Source organism: Palaemon carinicauda, chromosome 4 (assembly GCF_036898095.1).
Source record: "Palaemon carinicauda isolate YSFRI2023 chromosome 4, ASM3689809v2, whole genome shotgun sequence".
Lineage (NCBI taxonomy): Eukaryota > Metazoa > Arthropoda > Malacostraca > Decapoda > Palaemonidae > Palaemon > Palaemon carinicauda.
In genome coordinates, this window is record NC_090728.1 from 85,530,823 (window position 1) to 85,553,288 (window position 22,466).

Here is a 22,466-nt window from a genome sequence, read left to right on the forward strand (position 1 = left end):
TGGAATGAATATAACATATTCACCTTCATAAACCTGCAAGTATGTGGGTTCCTAACTTTCAAAGGAAAATGGCCCATCAAGCTGGTCCTAATTAGTCTTTTTCTGTATTAACTGCATCTAACAAAATTTGACCTCTCTTTTTAAAAAAGGCAGTTTGATGATTTTCTAATATACATAATCAATTGTTCAAAGATATAAACATACAGAATTTACATAATGCAATGTAATGACAGTGACTGATATAACAATATTAAGATCTATTTATTTACGGTACATTGGTAATCTACATAATGTCGTCTTTCTTTCCAAAGAGGTTTGATAATAAAAGAAGATGCATGAAAAATTCAATCAAACAAATCAATCTAAAATTGAAATGATATTTTTATGTATTATATAAATATTATGTACTGTATTGTATAAAGATAACGGCTCCTAAAGTATATTATCAAGAGGTTTCTTTTTTGGGCTACTATTTTATGTCATGCATTTTTCAGGTATGAACTGAATAATAAATACAGTATTAGTCCAGATAGCTTAGAAACTCCTCTATTAGATGTGTGCTAGTTGTTGGATATATCTAATATTTAAGTAAATACTCTATTATAAGGATTTCATTATAATTCAGATTTTAAAACTAATCAGTTCAGGTAATACTTTTAAAAGTTTTTTATCAGTATAATAAAAGACAATTCTTTTTTTCATGATATTGTCTTCCTTCTCATAAGGGAAATCATAGAACCGTCCCCGATAGGTGAAGAGCTACGCAAAGAACTATGAGGTGATTTTCATCTTCTTTGTTTGTTTCATGAGGTATGTACTTAAGAATGCTAAGACAAAAATATTGCACACCTTTGAGCTAATCATAAACAATCGGTATGTTCACTTTAGCTTTCTATATATCTTTATACATTTTTGGCTAATTTTGAAGTAACTATAGGTGACAAACTGGGCTATGAAGCAGACAATAAGTGGGCAGAAAGAAAATGGTAGCATTATCATGGATAAAGGTAAAAAGTATACTGGGCTACTGATGAATTAGTAAACATTTATAATGTACAGTATATGTAAGATATATGTAGACCTAGAAAAAATAGGGAATAAATTAAGAAGGTTTAAAGTATGAAAGGTTAGATTCATAGTTTTGGTGTCTTTGTAAGATCTACAGTAGCAAGTATATGAGAGATCAGATACCCCAAAATCTGGATAATAATGTAAATCAAAGGCACAAATACACAAATGGTTAGGGCAAGTATTGAGAAGACGAGATGAGGAGTGAGCAACAGTACTACGGAAGTGAAGGAATACTAACCAGTAAGAGACCCATAATACCAAATATCAACATCATAAAGATGGCGTGGAGATAGGAATTCTGGGAGAAAGTGGATTAGATAGGAAAAAAGATAGGGCGCGTTAAGTACATTATGAAAACTTATGTATAATGTGAATACTGTACTGAACAATCAAGATGATGAAATTTTCATGATAAAACAAACGAGACATGAAATTTAACTACAATAATTTATGCTGTTCCACAGCCTTACTGGAATATTCTATTACCTCCACAGCTATTACCCTGATTTATACAAGTGACAATATTCATAGTACTGTACAACCCAAAGGATGCTGCAATCTCATGAGCTTGACCAATATACTAGCTTTGTCCACAGAAGCATGGAAAATCTACACATTGAAAACAGTATTTGTTGACTAGATCTGCAATTTCTACTTATTTTCCCCAATTTATTCATCACTGCAATCACACGCACAGTGTACAACCATATAATACTTTCAAGTAACTTTCACCTATATAGCCTAAAAGGAATGAACACAATGGATTTTCCCTAAAATAATGAATATTAAGAACAGGCTGAAAAATATCCTTCTTATCATAAGTCAGGTGGAAACAATAAAAAAAAAAAATAGCAGGAAAAATTGTGGATGTCTAAATCGCAAAAACAAATAGAGTCTATGTAAAACAAAAAAATCAAAATATTTCCGATTTCCAAAGGTAAATTAGGGTAGTTATGGGCTGATGGGTAGTGCAAGGCTACCTGAGAAGAGACAGGACCCTCTCCAAATATCTATGGATCAGCAACCAAAATAGTATTCACAGAGACAGAGTTCTCTTTGTAGAGAGAGAGAAGTATAGAGTAGAAGGAAGTATGTCATTGCACACAAAAAAATATTGATTTAAATTCAGTCCCAACAAAAATAGAAACAAGGAAAGGAACAAATATTAGAAAACTATTCATAAAATTTTAAGTGATTTAGCTTCCAAAGAAATTGCAACTGGGTTCCTGTACTGTCTAAGCCAAAAGCTTAGACTATGTCTGACTCAAAGAAGCTAATTGTTGAAACATTCCTCTACATTGAACCGATACTGAAAATAAACTGACACTATATCCTTAAATGTTTAGTGCTATTAATTTCACAGAAGTAAGAAAATACTTCCCAAACAGATTAATACAAATTAAACTGACAAAAAAAAATATATAACAGAATACTTGGAAACATATACATAATTGTTGAGAATTCTGTTTAATTCTGACTACCTAAAACCCCATCTTTCAACAAACAGTATTGTAATTTTTCAGAAACCACTAAAACATTTTTCTCTTTAGGAGTCTTGAAAGCAGAGTTATGCATACAAAATCTTTAGAGTGTAACTGATCCTTCCTACTAGAAAATAGATCACAATCATGTTTAGCAATGAAGCTTTATATTAATTAGACTTCCAATGCATGGTCATCAAAATCCTTGAATTTCATATTATGTACTTTCATTTTCTTGTACAGTCTACAGGATTCCCAAATTGACATATATAAACAGTATACTGAAGTAATTTTTTTGTATACTAATTTGCCAAATCAAATATGTCAATAGTAGTACAAGAAATATTTTGACACTGGAAAGGAGCTGGTTGTTCTAGTCTAGTGTATATATCGTATCCTGTAAATTAGTTCCAAATAGTTTCTTATCTATAAACAGGAAAATACAGAAACTTGATCTAATTGCAGTCAATCTATGGCTCACCTTGCATAAGAAAAATTATAGTCTAAGCAGAATGACAGCAAAGAATGGAAATGTTCCTTACAATCTAATCTTCCTAAAATTTCCTTGTAAAGTAGTTAAGATTTGCCCATGCTGAATATGAAAGATGGGATTTACAATCATGCACAGACCTGGGTTATTTCCCTCTTGAATCTACATATATCAACTATTTTACCAAGATAATGGAATACTTCATGTATACAGAGCTCATGGAATCTATGCATATTGGCCGAAAGTAAAAATAAAGAGATGGAGGTTGGATAAAAACTTGTCAAAATGAGCCTGTGTGGCGAAATTTATCTGGATTATAGGTGGGTGGATTTACATCCTCCAGATGAATGAATGCAAATGCTAAAAGGTATAATACACCAAAAAAACTGGTAAAGTCTAATTCAAAGATCACAATAGAATAATGTTATTTTCATTAGTAAAATAAATTTTTGAATATACTTACCCGATGATCATGTAGCTGTCAACTCCGTTGCCCGACAGAAATCTACGGTCGGGATACGCCAGCGATCGCTATACAGGTGGGGGTGTACACAACAGCGCCATCTGTGGTCAGGTACTCAAGTACTTCTTGTCAACAAGACCTCAATTTTCTCCTCGGTCCACTGGTTCTCTATGGGGAGGAAGGGCGGGTCCTTTAAATCATGATCATCGGGTAAGTATATTCAAAAATTTATTTTACTAATGAAAATAACATTTTTCAATATTAATCTTACCCGATGATCATGTAGCTGATTCACACCCAGGGTGGTGGGTGGAGACCAGCATACATGTTAACAAAGAAGCTAAGTATCCCGTATTTCATTTTATTAGTTATTCAAAATAACAATATAAAATAAATAAGTACCTGGTAAGGAAGTCGACTTGAACCATTACTCTGCCTTTATTAAGTACGTCTTCCTTACTGAGCTTAGCGGTCCTCTTAGGATGCTGAACGACTCTTAGGTGCTGAAGTATAAAGGGCTGCAACCCATACTAAAGGACCTCATCACAACCTCTAACCTAGGCGCTTCTCAAGAAAGAATTGACCACCCGCCAAATCAACCAGGATGCGGAAGGCTTCTTAGCCGACCGTACAACCCAAAAACAACAATAAAAAGTATTCAAGAGAAAGGTTAAAAAGGTTATGGGATTATGGGAATGTAGTGGCTGAGCCCTCACCTACTACTGCACTCGCTGCTACGAATGGTCCCAGGGTGTAGCAGTTCTCGTAAAGAGACTGGACATCTTTGAGATAGAATGATGCGAACACTGACTTGCTTCTCCAATAGGTTGCATCCATAACACTCTGCAGAGAACGGTTCTGTTTGAAGGCCACTGAAGTAGCCACAGCTCTCACTTCATGTGTCCTTACCTTCAGCAAAGCAAGGTCTTCTTCCTTCATATGAGAATGAGCTTCTCTAATCAGAAGCCTGATGTAGTAAGAAACTGCGTTCTTAGACATTGGTAGCGAAGGCTTCTTAACAGCACACCATAAGGCTTCTGATTGTCCTCGTAAGGGTTTCGACCTTTTTAGATAGTACCTAAGAGCTCTGACTGGGCAAAGTACTCTCTCCAGTTCGTTACCCACCAAGTTGGACAGGCTAGGGATCTCGAACGATTTAGGCTAAGGACGTGAAGGAAGCTCGTTTTTAGCCAAAAAACCGAGCTGCAAGGAACATGTAGCCGTTTCCGATGTGAAACCTATGTTCCTGCTGAAGGCGTGGATCTCACTTACTCTTTTAGCTGTTGCTAGGCATACGAGGAAAAGAGTTTTTAATGTGAGGTCCTTAAAAGAGGCTGATTGGAGCGGTTCAAATCTAGATGACATCAGGAACCTTAGGACCACGTCTAGATTCCAGCCTGGAGTGGACAACCGACGTTCCTTTGAGGTCTCAAAAGACCTAAGGAGGTCCTGTAGATCTTTGTTGGTGGAAAGATCCAAGCCTCTGTGGCGGAAAACCGCTGCCAACATACTTCTGTAACCCTTGATCGTAGGAGCTGATAGGGATCTAACGTTCCTTAGATGTAACAGGAAGTCAGCAATCTGGGTTACAGTGGTACTGGTTGAGGAAACTGCATTGGCCTTGCACCAGCTTCGGAAGACTTCCCATTTAGATTGATAGACTCTGAGAGTGGATGTCCTCCTTGCTCTGGCAATCGCTCTGGCTGCCTCCTTCGAAAAGCCTCTAGCTCTTGAGAGTCTTTCGATAGTCTGAAGGCAGTCAGACGAAGAGCGTGGAGGCTTGGGTGTACCTTCTTTATGTGAGGTTGACGCAGAAGGTCCACTCTTAGAGGGAGAGTCCTGGGAACGTCGACCAGCCATTGCAGTACCTCTGTGAACCATTCTCTCGCGGGCCAGAGGGGAGCAACCAACGTCAGCCGTGTCCCTTTGTGAGAGGCGAATTTCTGAAGTACCCTGTTGACAATCTTGAACGGCGGGAATGCATACAGGTCGAGATGGGACCAATCCAGCAGAAAGGCATCCACGTGAACTGCTGCTGGGTCTGGAATCGGAGAACAATACAATGGGAGCCTCTTGGTCATCGAGGTAGCGAACAGATCTATGGTTGGCTGACCCCACAGGGTCCAAAGTCTGCTGCAAACATTCTTGTGAAGGGTCCACTCTGTGGGGATGACCTGACCCTTCCGGCTGAGGCGATCTGCCATGACATTCATATCGCCCTGAATGAACCTCGTTACCAGCGTGAGCCTTCGATCTTTTGACCAAATGAGGAGGTCCCTTGCGATCTCGAACAACTTCCTCGAATGAGTCCCCCCCTGCTTGGAGATGTAAGCCAAGGCTGTGGTGTTGTCGGAGTTCACCTCCACCACCTTGTTTAGCTGGAGGGACTTGAAGTTTATTAAGGCCAGATGAACCGCCAACAACTCCTTGCAATTGATGTGAAGTGTCCTTTGCTCCTGATTCCATGTTCCCGAGCATTCCTGTCCATCCAATGTCGCACCCCAGCCCGAGTCTGATGCGTCCGAGAAGAGACGGTGGTCGGGGGTCTGAACAGCTAACGAAAGACCTTCCTTGAGAAGAATGCTGTTCTTCCACCACGTTAGAGTAGACCTCATCTCCTCGGAAACAGGAACTGAGACCGTCTCTAGCGTCATGTCCTTTATCCAGTGAGCAGCCAGATGATACTGAAGGGGGCGGAGGTGGAGTCTCCCTAACTCGATGAACAGGGCCAGCGATGAAAGTGTCCCTGTTAGACTCATCCACTGCCTGACTGAGCATCGGTTCCTTCTCAGCATGCTCAGGATGCACTCTAGGGCTTGGTTGATCCTTGGGGCCGACGGAAAAGCCCGAAAAGCTCGACTCTGAATCTCCATACCCAGGTAACCAATGGTCTGGGATGGGACGAGCTGGGACTTCTCTAAATTGACCAGGAGGCCCAGTTCCTTGGTCAGATCCATAGTCCATCTGAGATTCTCCAGACAGCGACGACTTGTGGGAGCTCTTAAAAGCCAGTCGTCTAAATAGAGGGAGGCTCTGATGTCTGCCAAGTGAAGGAATTTCGCAATATTCCTCATCAGTCTCGTAAACACAAGAGGTGCCGTGCTTAGGCCAAAGCACAGGGCTTGGAACTGGTACACAACCTTTCCAAAGACGAATCTTAGGAAAGGTTGGGAGTCTGGATGGATGGGGACGTGAAAGTATGCGTCTTTCAGGTCTAACGAGACCATCCAGTCCTCCTGCCTGACCGCTGCTAGGACCGACTTCGTCGTCTCCATCGTGAACGTCTGCTTGGTGACATAAGCATTGAGAGCACTGACGTCCAGCACCGGTCTCCAACCTCCTGTCTTCTTGGCTACCAGGAAGAGACGGTTGTAAAAGCCCGGGGATTGATGATCCCGGACTATGACCACTGCTTCCTTTTGTAGCAAGAGCGACACCTCTTGTTGCAACGCTAGCCTCTTGTCCTTCTCCTTGTAGTTGGGAGAGAGGTTGATGGGAGATGTAGCTAGAGGGGGATTGAGGCAGAACGGAATTCTGTATCCCTCCCTTAGCCACTTCACAGACTGAGCGTCTGCACCTCTGCTCTCCCAAGCTTGCCAGAAGGTCTTGAGTCTGGCTCCCACTGCTGTCTGGAGAGGAAGGCAGTCAAAACTTGCCTTTTGCGGACTTGGAACCCTTCTTGGACTTGCCACGGTGACTGTCTGCACGGGTAACTCCTCTGCTGGAGGTTCTGCCACGAAAGGGCGGGATGAACCTAGAAGCAGGAGTATCAACTGCTAAAGGGCGGAAGGGTCTAGGCACGGAAGGTAAGGTTTTAGCCTTACGTGCAGAAGAAGCCATGAGGTCATGCGTATCCTTCTGGATAAGAGAGGCAGCCATCCCCTTAATCAACTCCTCCGGAAACAGACACTTGGAGAGAGGAGCAAACAGCAACTCTGACTTCTGGCAAGGAGTGATACCAGCAGATAAGAAGGAGCACAGACGTTCTCTCTTCTTGAGGACCCCTGATACATATGAAGCCGCAAGTTCACCAGACCCATCCCGTATTGCCTTGTCCATGCTGGACATGATCAGCATGGCCGAGTCCTTGTCAGAAGGGGAAGTCTTCCTGCTTAAGGCTCCCAAACACCAATCGAGGAAGTTGAATATCTCGAAGGCACGAAAGACTCCCTTCAACATATGATCAAGATCGGAAAAGGACCAGCAGATCTTCGAACGTCTCATAGCCAACCTGCGGGGAGAGTCAACCAGACTTGAGAAGTCGGCCTGGGCAGAGGCAGGAACCCCCAAGCCAGGTTCCTCTCCCGTGGCATACCAGACGCTCGACTTAAAAGCCAGCTTGGGAGGAGGAAACACAAAAGAGGTCCTTCCCAGTTGCTTCTTGGAATGCAACCAATCCCCCATAACCCTCAAAGCTCTCCTTGATGATCTGGCGAGAACAAGCTTGGTGAAGGCAGGCGCAGCAGACTGCATGCCCAGAGCAAACTCGGAGGGAGGAGAACGAGGGGTTGCAGACACAAAGTGTTCAGGATACAATTCTCTGAACAAAGCAAGGACTTTGCGAAAGTCTAAGGAGGGTGGCGAAGACTTGTGTCCTTCAACATCAGAGTGAGGATCATCCAGATGAGCAGCTTCATCCTCCGATACATCCTCATCCGAAAGTTGAGTTGTGAGTGGCAAAGGCAGAGCAGCAAGCTGAACGGCTGAATCCTGCAGAACGGGTGCATGTGTACCTGCGGATCCATCACCATGCCTCTGCTGGACAGACTGTGAGCTGGCAACAACAAAAGCAGAGGGCCGGTGTGTGGGAGGGTCTGCGGTGGGCTGAGGAGCATGCGGTATGGTATGCAGAGCATGTTGTAAGGCATGCGGCTCATGCTGCATGGTATGCGGCTCATGCTGCATGGTATGCGGCTCATGCTGCATGGTATGCGGCTCATGCTGCATGGTATGCGGAGCATGCTGTAAGGTCTGCAGAGCATGCTGCATGGGCTGAGGAGAATGCCGCATAGTGCTGGAACTCGGCAACTCCTGATGCGGCAGCTCACGCATGTTAGCAGATGGTGCAGCAAGAACATGCGTCTGGCAGTGAGGACTGCGCATCGGTGGAGGAGCTCTCACAGGTGGGGTGTGGGAGCAGGCAGCCGCAGTATCTGCTGAGCGCACAACCTCTGCGGGTTGTAGGATAACAGGAGAGGTGTTAACCTTCTCGGCATGATACTCCTGCATAAAAGCCGCAAGCTGAGACTGCATAGTCTGCAGCATGGACCACTTAGGGTCTACTGTGGTTGGAGCAACAACAGACGGTGCAGAGGCCTGTTGAGGGACCACTCTACCTCTCTTGGGAGGTGTGCAGTCATCAGATGACTGCGGCGAGTCCGAACTGACCCAGTGGCTACACCTGGGCCGTTGGACTAGCTCGGAAGGGACCTTACGTTTGAGCGGTCGTGAGACCTTGGTCCACCGTTTCCTCCTGGAAACCTCTTCCACAGACGAGGAATGTAAGGGCTCATTCGTCTGGGAGTGGAAGGGACGATCCTTAGCAGATGCGTCCGCAACCACTGAGGATACATCCGTGCGCCGATCAAGGCCTGCCGAACCCTTTGGTCCTTCGACATTGCTTCTCCCCTGGGCTTGGGAGCTTGCAAGAGGTCCCGGACTGGGAGGATGACTGGCACGCACAGATGTACCCTCATGCGCAACACTGACACTGACACTATGCACAGCACTAGCACTAACACTTCCCACTGCACTCTTCGCTTTCAGCTCTCTGACATCTGCCAAGAGCTGATTGCGGTCACTAACCAACGACTCCACCTTATCACCGAGAGCCTGAATGGCACGCAACATATCAGCCATTGCAGGCTGAGCACTCGTAGCAGGTTCGGGAGTCACCACCACAGGGGAAGGAAAAGGTTGAGGGGCATGGGGAGAGGAAAAATCCACAGAGCGAGAAGAACTCCTCCTATCTCTCTCCTTCTCTAACCTACGTGTATATCTGAGGAATTCATTAAAATCGAATTCCGAAAGCCCAGCACATTCCCCACATCGATCTTCCAATTGACAGGATTTTCCCCTACAATTGGAACATACGGTGTGAGGATCTATAGAGGCCTTCGGAAGACGCCTATTACAAGTCCTAACACTACACTGCCTGTATTTAGGAACTTGGGAATGGTCAGACATCTTGAATTTAGAGGTAGTCAAGGGGGAATTCCAAAGTAAAGTAAAGATCGTTAACCAATGAATCAAATTAATTCCAAAAGCTTGCTAAGCTAAGGATAAAGCTTCCTGAACAGCGAAGGCTAAATTTCAGAGCAAATACATCACCAAAACGTGAACAAAAGACTCCAAAATCAACAGCGTATCCATGTAGGTCTTGCCGGCGGCACGACAGAGGAAAAATTGAGGTCTTGTTGACAAGAAGTACTTGAGTACCTGACCACAGATGGCGCTGTTGTGTACACCCCCACCTGGATAGCGATCGCTGGCGTATCCCGACCGTAGATTTCTGTCGGGCAACGGAGTTGACAGCTACATGATCATCGGGTAAGATTAATATTGAAAAAATAATAATAATAAAAAAAAGCTCGTCTGAAACTAACAGTAGTTGGTGATCTGGTACAAGCGGAAATAAGTAATAATTCTTGTGACCAGCTTTGATTTTATCTTTCATCAGTAAATCTTACTCTGGTGATTGACAACTGAATAAGTAGCATGCCCTGCAAGACTAACTGCTTGAAAAGAAGAAACAAGTATCGAGTCTTTTCACCTGTACAGTGGGATTTTAAAAATGCTATGAAAATTTTAGCAAGATCATATCTGAATATTTCAGACATTGCAAAGAAAAAGCCCAATCATAAACTAATTAACGAACATTCAATTATTCAAAGAAAACAAATGTTTACTTACACTATCTTGAAAACAACACACAAAATTCATAAAAACCATTTGAAAATTTTTCTAACCTTCCAAAGAAATTTCTTTTGAAGTTTAAAAAATTAATTTTACACAAACATATTACCTACATGTAAAAGACAAATGAAACAAAACCTATTTAAGTAATGAAAATATAAAACAAATAGTAATTCTGCTTAATCTGATGAAAATGTTAATTGGAGAAAATCTTGTCATATATATATATATATATATATATATATATATATATATATATATATGACTGAAAGGTAACCAATTCTCCCCAAGTGAATAAATAGTTTTGAATACAGGGGCCAAATTATGGAGAGATGTTTTAGAGCATAAAACACTTCCATTCACAAGACAGAATAAACTGTAGGTCACTTTACTGATATGTTTCATTTTGCAATCAACTATTCAATCTAAAGCAAGCTGAAGTTTTCTCACTAGGCACAATGAATGCTACGTACTATAAGTTTTTTAAAGATCTCCCTGTAAGTTCTAAAGGAAAAAGTACAAAATCCAATAATGGAAGAGAGATGAAACAAAAGAGCAAAAATCTGGAATGCACAGAGAGGGGAAACACCTTTAAGATGAACTTAGAGGTGTCAATGAACAACAGTACAGAAATAAAACAAAGGAATGTTACAAACAACAAGATTATGATTTACAGATATAAATCCCGAAAAAATTTATCAAAAAAGAAGTCCAAATTTATCAACTGAGGATACATATGAAACACAAGGGTTACTAAGCAGTATAGCTTTATAGAGATTTATAGAATCCAAGGAGGACCAATATTTATATCTGTATTTGTTCTATGGAGAACTTCAAACAGTATGCCTTGTAAAGAGCAATGCATGCTGAAATTTAAGTTCTTTGCAGTGCCCCTTCAGCCAGAGTTAAAATTCTTTCTGTCTTTTTTATCTTAATCAGTCCTCTTTGGCTTCCTCCCACACAATAGCACAACTCCCTGATATTGCTCAAAATTACACAACTCATTTTAGGAAAAGTCCTATGTCCAAACCTGTTAAGATTCGGGAAATTTGACTTGATGATCTGCTTGAACTATTTCATAATATAAATACAGGTATATTTTTGCACTTCAATCTTCACAACATAAAGTTGATGAGGGGACTAGCAACAGCTCACTGCAATAAACAAATGAATGAATAAATTAATGTAGATGATAAGTATAAAACCTTTGAAAATCAAAATTTGTTTTCTCTCATTCTTAACATCTCAGTTGCAATTAGTGTATTCTCTTGAATTTTCCCTTATTCAGCTCCAATACAATTACATTTTTTCAGTATTAGTGTTTTTGGTAATTGTGTCACCTAACTGCTCAGTCTAGATAAAAAGCTAAATTTAAGTGTTAAAATCCTTTTGCTGTTAATTCGTCAGTGATGGTGCTGGTTCCGCATCATCTAATGCTTTGAGATCCTCTTTATTCATCATAGTTGTGACTGTATCAATCGTTGCTGTGTCAGTACAGATTTATATTTTTTTGCAGACTGGCTGCATGTTTTTTCTTCTTACCATCTTTTTTAATCAACTTGGGGACCATTATTACGATATCATTAACCCTACTAATTAGTAAAAAATTTAATTTTGATGAACAACAGCAAACACATCTCGACAAAGAACATGCTGTTTATATATATATATATATATATATATATATATATATATATATATATATATATATATATATATATATATATATATATATATACACAGTATATGTATACATATATGTATATATATGTATATATACATACATACATATACCAAGGAACTTCGCCCAATTTTGGGGGGTAGCCGACATCAAAAAAAGGGGACCTCTACTCTCTCCAGCAGCTTGCATTAGCGGCAAATCATTAACGGTCAAATTTGGTATATATGGTTTAACTCTGGTAAAAAAAATTCTGTGCCGATAAATGACCAATTGACACCTTAACCCTTCTTCGCTCAGTGCATGGGAGGAAGCACACTTCCCGTTTGTTTGTAAATGAAGTGCCTAGAGGAACGATTGTCGAGTTTTGTGTGCATGTTTCAACCAGAATTTTTCCCCGCGCGGTTGTGTTTAGAGTTGTGTGACCGCTATAATTATAATGTCAACTGGTTATACTTCGTATGATAATATTGTGAGGGTGATCAAGTGTAATAAACTTGGTTTAAGGGGACCGTCCACCATGCCATGAATATTTTTTTGCTAATTATTAAAAATTCACAATTTCTATATGTTTTAGACATATATGATACCTTCATCACATAAAAAAAAATTAAAGTCATTTGATCAAAAATGTTTTGATATAGCAAAAATCATGATTTTAAAAAGATTGTTAGGTACATTTTTCTCCACCAATGTGACACCAATTGTTTTGAAAATCATACCATCAAAACTTCTTTATAAATCAAATAATTGTGTGTGACAGATTTTTTTATTTTCCTTTTTCTTTTTTTCAAATGTTTTTTCTTAATTTTCTCCATCTAGCCGTAAAATATTCATGAAAAAAGAGAATAGAAAATCAATATTCTGGTATACAAAATTGTGGGATTTTTATTCTTCTTTTCAATGATATCTTTTTCTCTAAAATCGATCAATAAATAAGTGAGAAAAATGTACCTAAGTGTGAATAAGTGTTTTTGAGTTATGAGCTCCCAAAGATGTGTAACAATTTTCACTTCTTTTCTTAAAGAAATCAAAATAACATTATTATGATAACCTTACTTTGTACTTTTATTGTTTATTCTTACATAAACGAACTCTAAACAAGGTATTTAAATCCTAAGTTTACTATTAGACTTGGCATAAGGGTGTCATGAGTTGCCAGCATCCCCTCATTGTTGCCTGAGTTTTAGGTAGCATGTTTCAGCTTTGTACGCTTATTCATGTTTCCCTCTCTTCTTGGTTCTTTTTTCTTGCTCTCTGCTTACTTTTTGTTCTTTCTACGAACTTGGGTAACATTGGCCTTGCTATAAAGTTTCTGAGGACGTTGTCAAAAGACAATGTACATATGAACTGAAAGTAAACAAACACATGCATTATAACTTCTATACGTCTTTGGAAGCTGTGGCTGCTGTTCTTGTAGCTCGTAATTTTCGTTCACCTACCCTCTACCAATGCCTTCCATTTCTGCCAGATGTTCAAGATTTTGAAACAGTGAAAAAATTGCTATATATATGCAAAAATAACCACACAAAGATGATTCTGTCAAACTCATTCATGCAGACGATGCAGTAAGGATAACGTCATCATATAAAGACCGCTACATCTTCATTATTTGTAAAAATAATTAGCTGAAACTTCTGGAGAATATATACGATATGTTTCTGTATACAAAGAAGCAATAAAACGATTTTTGATTTCTGAAAGTTGGTATGTCAAAACACCATGGCGGACGGTCCCCTTAAAACCAAGGAAATCAGTGAACAAACCGGTGTGAAGCCTCAAACCATCCGAAACATTCTCGCCAAGTATCGGGCGTTGGGGGAGTTGTACGTACCCTCCCAGTCTAAGAGCCCTGGGAGGCCGATAAAAGTGCCTGAACAATCCTTAACAGTACTAAAGCGTTAGGCAGAGCTTTAACCTTTCTTATTCCGCACATAAATTTAAGGAAGAGAATCCAAAAATCTTAGATGTCGCTGTAAGGACGGTGCACAAGTATTTGAGAGACCAGCTTAGATTCAAGAAAGTTGTGGCGAAGAAAAAGCCCCTTATAACAAAGAAGCATAAGGCTCAAAGGAGGGAGTTTGTGAAGGAGTATGGGCAGTGGGATATGGACAATTGTAAGAAAGTGTTATCTAGTGACGAAGCAACATTTTTAGTGAGTTCTAGTAACACATGCAAAGTGTGGTGGAGCCCATGCGCCAACCCTTGAGACGATAATCTTTGTCAATAGTGAGAAAAGTACCCTGCTGGGGATATGGTATGGGGTCATTTTGGTTTTGTTGGTTTTGGCGAGTTGGTGATCTTTGAGAAAAACGTTGAGAGAATCAGCACATTTATTACACTTTGTTGAACGTGTTGGAGTCCAGTTTTGAGAAGACCGGTTGTGAGATTTTTCAGCAAGACGGCGCACGTTGCCACATGATCCCATTGCTTAATAATTGGTTTAAAGATTGTGGTATTGAGTAATTTATGTAAGTGGCCAGCAAATTTCCCGGATTTATCACCAATTGAGAACCTCTGGGCCCTTATAAAGTGTAAATTACAGGTCAAAGACGTCTCGACCGTTGACAAGCTTAATGACGCCATATGCGCCATGTAGGAAGGCATCCAGACCGAGCTTTGCCAAAGCTTAATTTTGTCCATGCCCCGACACTTCCAAGCTTGTAAGAAAAACAAGTTTGGCCCTTTTAAATACTAGTGGATGGTTGGTAAGTACACAGTTAAAATTTCATGCCTGAATTAATAATTTTTTTTTTTTTACAGAATACCCTAGCAGCTAATCATTCATGCCACTACTGTGTGTATATATATATATATATATATATATATATATATATATATATATATATATATATATATATATATATATATATATATATATATATATATATATATATATATATATATATATATATATATATATATATATATATATATATATATATATATATATATATATATATATATATATATATATATATATACTGTATATTGAGAAAATGTAACGGTATTGGAGCTAAATAAGGGAAATATCAAGAGAATACAGAAATTGCAACCGAAATGTTAAGAATGTAAGAAATCCTGCAAAATTTTATAAAAGATATACCTTCATCTGTGTAAGTACTGAATATATTTAATACCGACAATATGTCCCATATCCATGAAATTAAAAAAGGACAAAGCAGCCGATTCTGGATAGGTTCCTTTTCAAAACTAGGAGTGTAAAAAAATATGACCAAGATACCAGAGAGCGTAAATCAAGTGAGGCAGTCAGTGATAGTGAATGCCCATTCAAGAGAAAACTTCCAATAAAGTTTTCATGGAGTGACAATTGCTCTCATCCTCCTCCTCTCTCATTTCTCTCATACCAGTCATGCCTCTCCTCAAAGGTAAAGTGTAACATGACAAATTCGAAGATAATTTCTATTTTTCCTAACCATACAAACCTTAGCTATTTACAAAGGGTATTACTTTTAGCGTAGCTGAAATGGCGAGCCATTAGAATTTAACGAGGGTGTATTACCCCCGCGCTAGTTAGCGGGGGGGTAGGGGAGTGGTAGCTAGCTACCCCTCCTCCCCCTCACACACAGGTGAATACTCACTTTCACTTAGAGGTAGGACTTGTCTTGGGGGACAGGGCTGGCGGGCAAATATGTGTAAATAGCTAAGGTTTGTATGGTTAGGAAAAATACAAATTATCTTCGAATTTGTCATTTGTTCCGTAACCGAAATACAAACCACGCTATTTACAAAGGGTGACTTATCCCTTAGGAAGGGTGGAAAGTCCCCAGCCATACTGGCTTTGGCTTTACCCGGGGACTCAGAATCCGAGTGAGTCGCACTCGAGAAAAGGAGTCCCTGCACCTCACAAGTTCCTTGCTCCGCAAGGAACCATGTGGCCTACGTAAGCTTGTGTGTGAAGGAAGAAGTGTGACCCGTCCTAGGCAGTTGACCTGGAGTTCCAGAAGGAACTCTGGGTTAGGACGTTCCCAATACCACCTCGTCAGGGTATGGGGGACGCGACAGTATTGACTCAATACTCGGAACACAAGGAAGCATGGTTTACCTGCAGAGGTTCGAGGTCAGCTATGCAGAGACCAGGATGCTGCTTCCCCGTAGAGGGGATGATGAAGAAAGAAGTAAGGGCCAGACATACTTCTTTCGTTTATGCAGACTAAAACCTGATAACAATGCCCTCAACCTTCTGCTACCTGTCCAAAAAGGAGCCTGAGGTTAGACCAGCTGTTGTGTAGCCACCACAGAGCGATAGAAAACGTATCGAGACTCCTGTGGGTCACGCCCTGCAGGAAGCGGGCTGCGAAGGTCATCAGACGCTTCCAGACTCCAGCTTGTAGCACCTGCGTCACAGAGTAGTATTACTCGAAGGCGAGGGACGTTGCGATGTATCCAACATCGTGCTGTAGGGCGACGTGACGGGGGAGGGTCTGAAGACAGGTCGAGATGAATGTCCTTGAGTCCGGGCTGAAGAGGTATACTGGTGACTCTCCCCCCATGTCCTCCTTGTGTTCCCAAATCGGCTGCAACTGAGGACAAACTGCAGCTGTTCCCAGCGCTAACCTCTCGATTCCTTACTGGCAAGAAAGAGAAGGTCTTGGGACATCAGACACAGAATGGAGACTCGAAATCTTGAATGAATCGGACCGAAGGGCCGGAACCCTCAGATTCTGAGTCTAGCCAACAACTCAGGAGCGAGCCTGAATGTTGCCTTCCCCTCTTCCTTAGAAAGGGGGGAGTATTAAGAGACCAAGAAGATTGCTTACACACTGGCCGTGGCCAGAGTGAGCAGAAGACCCAAGGCGGAATACAATCCGAGGCCTGTCGTAAAAGGGTCTTGAGAAGATCTCTTAAAGGACTAAAAGTCCGAGCCATGCTCCAAGTTGGAGGTCTTCCTCCGACTACGGCAGGGACGATCGTAGCTTCGCATGAGCGAGGATAGATCCAGCGGGCAGGAAAAGTTATTCCTTTAAGCCTGAAGGTCAGGGAAAGGCTGAGCGACAGGCTTCATTGCCGAGAGCGGAAAGGAGTTTCCTCCCGCCGAAAGGTAATAAGACCGTTATTGCTGGAGAAGAGGCCTCAAGGGAAGAGGTATATCTCTCACGGCACCAACCACCTTAGACTCTTCACTTTGCCTGGGAGACCCCTGTGGATGACTATCGCAGATGACGCGACCTCCGTACCGCGACTGTAGCGGGTTGTCTCTTCTAGAGAAGGAAGCGTAGTGTCTCCAGGCATGAAGCCGAAGCGACGCCCCGGTTCGGGAGAGATGTCGCAGTGTGGTTGCTTGAGTAGTCTGCGCCGTGGGAGAAGCTCTCCCGGGAGTTCCGTCAGGGGAAGCAGAGGGTCCAGAAACCGTTCTGCGCATAGTCCCAGTGGAGCTCTCCCATTGAAAGGTTGACAGACAACCTGGTCTTGTTGAGACCCATTGTCCGCAGACAAAAAGGAGGGAAGACGCAGGCGTCGAAGTTGTCCCACCATCACCGGAATGCATCTTGCCAGAGTCTCGGGGTCTGAGACTGGGGGGAAGACTAGCGGAAGCTTGAGGTTCCAAGCTGTCGCGATCAGGTCCCCCAGACCAGCACTTGCTGGTTACCCAAGGTCAAAGACCCCTAGGTACACTCTCTCTATGAGGCTCTGCTCGGATAGTCTGAGAGAAACATTCCCCTGCCTGGAATGAGAGAGCCGATGGTGGTATTGAGAGAATCTCAATCATCCCGGTATCTCTACTGCAAGATGTGAAGGTGTGAAAATGCGTCCCCTGCTGGTTAGAATGAAGTCGACGCGCAACGGGGCGACTCGGCAGGAGCTGTAGGATCTGAAGAGGGGCCAGACTAAGGCCCCTAAGCCTGCCTGAATGATGGAGAGGTATCCTTCAGGTCTTGACCATAGGCCTGGACCGGAACATGCCCCCCCCCTTTCCTTTGACGAGTCCGAGAACCGCATCAAGAATGTGGGGAAAGGACGAGAATATCCACTACCATCAAGAGGCTCCATAGGTCAACACCCATTGCAGGTCTAATAGTTCCGCTGGTCCCATAGGGCCAGGGAGTCCGGTTAAACATTGCCTGAAGCCACCGGAACTTGGATCGCCCCACATGGAACTTATTCTGAGGCGACCGTTCGGACTATAGACGGGTCAATGAGGAAAGAAGAACTAGGAAACGTTCCAAGGTAGGGCTGAAAACTCTGCTTGACTGAGAACAGGTACTGCGACTCTCCTCAGTCTTGCCACAGTCAACCGAAAGGAAGGCTCGGAGGATGTGGTAACAGAATCTGGCGTCCCCAGGTGGTCACCCATCCAAGTACCGACGTTGCTTAACCTCGCTGGACGGACGAGAAGCGGGGTTTCCAATGTGGTAAGGCGGTTGACTCAATATCATGGCCAGATACTCCAGATGTTGAGGCAGAGGAAGAGAAGGCTCCAAGCAAAATACCATGAGCCCACACTCATGGTAAGCATCCGGAAGCTTGTCCCGGCGCTGAAGAAGGTCGAAACCCGAGCCTACCGGAGTTGACCAGCCCTCCAAACAGCAGAGGAGGCAGAAGCCTGCACCTGAGCGGCCAAGAGGAAGGCAGGGAGAGTTCTCTGGGGAAACAAACCTGCTATGCCACGGCGGGATAGCCACACTGCATCATAAGCAGGAATACTTGCAGTCTAGGCTGAATTCGACGAGCACCCTGGAAGATGGATGGAATGGAAACTGAAAGTACCCGTCCTTCCGAACCAGGGTTTAAGGAGTCCTGTCGCCTCGTTACCAGTCTGATCGATTCTGCTGGTCTACGCTGGCCGAAGTTTGTTCGACAAACTTGATCAGGGCTGAGAGGTCGACTATGGACATCCCCTCTCAGATCCTTCCTTACAAGAAAGGATCGACTGAGGGGGCCGGGGGTGAAGCCGTCGATGATCCTAAGGAAGACCTTCGCCTAAGGTATGGATCATTCTGCCCAACCGGGCAACTCTGCTGACGCTATGGCATAGAGGTTCAGAGACACTGAATTCGCTGACAGAGACGGCAGGCGCAATATCCTTGGCTACTCACAGAGATTGTGCGGGAATGGGCATCGGGAAGCTGTCATTCGGATGAGTAACCTTAAGCATCCTCCCAGCGAAAAACCTGCAATCCTAGAGTTCGTGAACTCCTTTTAGGACTATGCCCCCCCGGGGGAGTCTCCCGTGCCATCTGTTCCTGACAGGAGGAAACTGCAATTGGACACCTTGTCCCAGTTGTCGTAGCCGATAACTTAGGCCGACGTGGTTGAAAGAAAAGGGCGCTGGAGCCCTGCAGAGTCTGGAAGAAAGCGCCTTGGAGGAGTGAAACCGGAAGTCGATTTACTCCGCACAGCAGCTGTCTAAGTCTCTGTCCTTGGGCACAAACAAACTCTTCTCAAGGATGGAAGGGTGTCTGAGGTCGTCGACCTCCACAGATGAGACACCCGAAGGAAGCCCTCAGTCAGCGCGTCCAGATGGTACAACATCGAGCTTGTCCGCAAGTTAGATACTTAATGACGAAAGGCCAAGGTGCCTGAGCTAGAGAGGAGGAAAGTACCCTTGATCTTCCTGTAGCTTCCTTGAACCAAACCTCGGGCCGTAACCGAGGAGGGAAAGAACCTGGTAAGCTCCCAGAGGAAGAGGTAAGCAGTCACCCCTTGTCCAATGGAGAAATCTCGAACGGAAAGTCCCCCCGCCAAAAATCCTTCCAGGGAATGACGGGGAAGGGCTAACCCAGGTTCAGGAATAGAGGAGTGTTGCTCAGATCTCCCTTAAGTTTTTCCTATTCTTGCAAGTGCTATGCTCTGTGTTTACGGGGTGAGGCAGTGTTCTGGAAATACGCTCCAGAAGAACTCGCCAGGCTGGTCATGCTGCGAAAACCCCATTGGGAATCGTGGTCGCAATTGCCCTGGAGCTCGCGCGACGGGAATTCCTGGTGGTCGCCGAGCGATAACTCATAGACGAGCAATGGATACTGCAAGAAATAAGCCGACATTTGTGCGAAGAAACACTGTAGGTTTGCGCCATCCGTCTGCGCGATGGAAAAAACCGTTGGTTCGCGCGTGGGCGAACATTGGAGAGCATGAGCGTAGACGTGCAGGCACGTGGGCGTGTGGGCGCGCAGGCGAGTGGTCGCGCGGTTGCACGGGCGAGCGGTCGCGCGGGGTGCGCAGGCGGGCGGGCGCGCAGGCGGGCGGGCGCGCAGGCGGGCGGGCGCGCAGGCGGGCGGGCGCGCAGGCGAGCGGTCGTGAGGGTGGGCAGGTGGATGAAAGCGAGTCCGAGGCGGCGAACGCAAGCGTTAGCGCGATGGCGAGGAACGCGCTGCCGCGTGGGCGAGGAGGACCGCTGGCGATATGGATCAACAAGCGATCGGTGGTGAGCTGGTGAGCGCTAACGCGCAGGTTGGCGATGGCGCGTTGTGTTATGCCGACGCGATGGTCGAGCAGTATGCGCAGGTGAGCGATCGTGCGTTGGCGAGCAGTATGCGAAGGTGAGCGATCGCGAGCAGTGATCAGCATGCGCCGGGTCGCGCGATGGTGATCAGTATGCGCAGGGTCGCGTGATGGTGATCAGCATGCCAGGGTTGCGTGATGGTGATCAGCATGCCAGGGTCGTGCGATGGTGATCAGCATGCCAGGGTCGTGCGATGGCGATCAGCATGCGCAGGTTGGCGGTCGCGCGATGGCGAACAGCATCTGCAAGTGGGCGATCGCGTGATGGCGAACAGCATACGCAGTTGAGGGTTGAGCGATGGTGATCAGCATCCGCAGGTGTGCGGTCGCGCGATGGCGATCAGCATCCGTAGTTGAGGGTCGCGCGATGGCGATCAGCATCCGCAGTTGAGGGTCGCGCGATGGCGATCAGCATCCGCAGTTGAGGGTCGCGCGATGGCGATCAGCATCCGCAGGTGAGGGTCGCGCGATGGCGATCAGCATCCGCAGTTGAGGGTCGCGCGATGGCGATCAGCATCCGCAGTTGAGGGTCGCGCGATGGCGATCAGCATCCGCAGTTGAGGGTCGCGCGATGGCGATCAGCATCCGCAGTTGAGGGTCGCGCGATGGCGATCAGCATCCGCAGTTGAGGGTCGCGCGATGGCGATCAGCATCCGCAGTTGAGGGTCGCGCGATGGCGATCAGCATCCGCAGGTGAGCTAGTAGCTGGCGAACCATGTTCCTTCAGAAGTGTTGGAGAACGTTGGCGTGCCGGCTGTAACACACGTGGGCGATCCGGAGATCGCTGGCGAGCTGATGATCGCTGGCGGGCTGATGATCGCTGACGAGCTGATGATCGCTGGCGAGCTGATGATCGCTGGCGAGCTGATGATCGCTGACGAGCTGATGATCGCTGACGAGCAGAAGGCTATGCGTGGAAGCCTGCGCAAAGAAGAAGAGTCCTTGACCCTGACCTGAACCGAAGTTCTAGATCGCGAGGGCGAACGTGGGCGCACAGGGCGCGTAACAGGAACCAACAGGAACCGCAGGGAAGATCATCTTGAAAGCGCTGACGAACAGGAGAGCGCTGATGAGCAGAAGGGCGCGCAGGGAAACCCTGACACGCAAGGGAAGAACCCCCGTGGGGGCAACCCTTTGCCCCGAAGGGATCGTTGTTCGCCGGGAGACTGATGTCCGTCGGAGGACCGCTGTCCGTCGGGAAGACCGTTGTCCGTCGGGAAGACCGTTGCCCGTCGGAAGACGAGATCAGACTGCTGTCCATTTGCACCAAGGCGGAAGATCGAGAAAAAGGAGTTGTAGGCTGCAAACGGAGATCCAAAAAGGCGCCTCAAGCACCCTTATAGGGAGATGAGAGGCCCTTACGACGAGGCGGACGGTGGGCCTTACGGCGAGGGAGGCCAACAGCAACAGCAACAGAAGAAACCTCCGAAGAGGAGTCTCTATGAGTGTACTCTCTCGCGAACGAAAGAGAAACACTTCGTGGAAGAGACTGGTCAGCCAGTGACCTAAAAGGAGCAATCCTTCGAAGAGGAGCTCCTGCAGTTGCCCAGCCCCTTGAGCAAAACTGCAGGTGCGACCGCTCAGCACCAAGAGCATAGTCGCACGAAAAAAAAGGCAAGAGAAGAACCCCCCAAAAGGGGAAAAACTCAAGCCTGGACAGGAAAAACTTCCCTCGGAAGGAAAGTTATCCGCCCAAGGAGGCAAGCCTCCTGAGAGTTCTAAAATGAACTGGAGAGCTGTCCGTCGTCACGGGAGTACTACCAGTAGAAGGAGACACGCCCTTAACGAAAATACAAGGGGGGAGGCAGCAACAGCCGAATCCCCAGGACTCAACCAGACAGTTCACACCGTTGCTATATTACAGAAACGAACTAGATCAGTAACTGTAAAAAAATAAAACAAATAATA

The 22,466-nt window shown here is 44.6% G+C and overlaps 1 protein-coding gene across 3 annotated transcripts in view; it reads right to left on the reverse strand.

The window, feature by feature from the left end:
- The window catches only part of LOC137640042 (sulfhydryl oxidase 2-like), a 267,317-nt gene that overhangs the window by 64,132 nt on the left and 180,719 nt on the right, over nucleotides 1-22,466 (reverse strand). The window contains exon 7 of one of the 3 annotated variants that reach the window (XM_068372424.1): nucleotides 10,692-11,574. The exons of the other annotated variants lie outside the window; for them this stretch is intronic. Within the exon in view, the coding sequence (XP_068228525.1) occupies nucleotides 11,529-11,574 (46 nt within the window). The 3' untranslated portion in view covers nucleotides 10,692-11,528. Of the gene's footprint in view, nucleotides 1-10,691; nucleotides 11,575-22,466 lie in introns of those variants that run through there. 3 annotated transcript variants of the gene reach the window in all.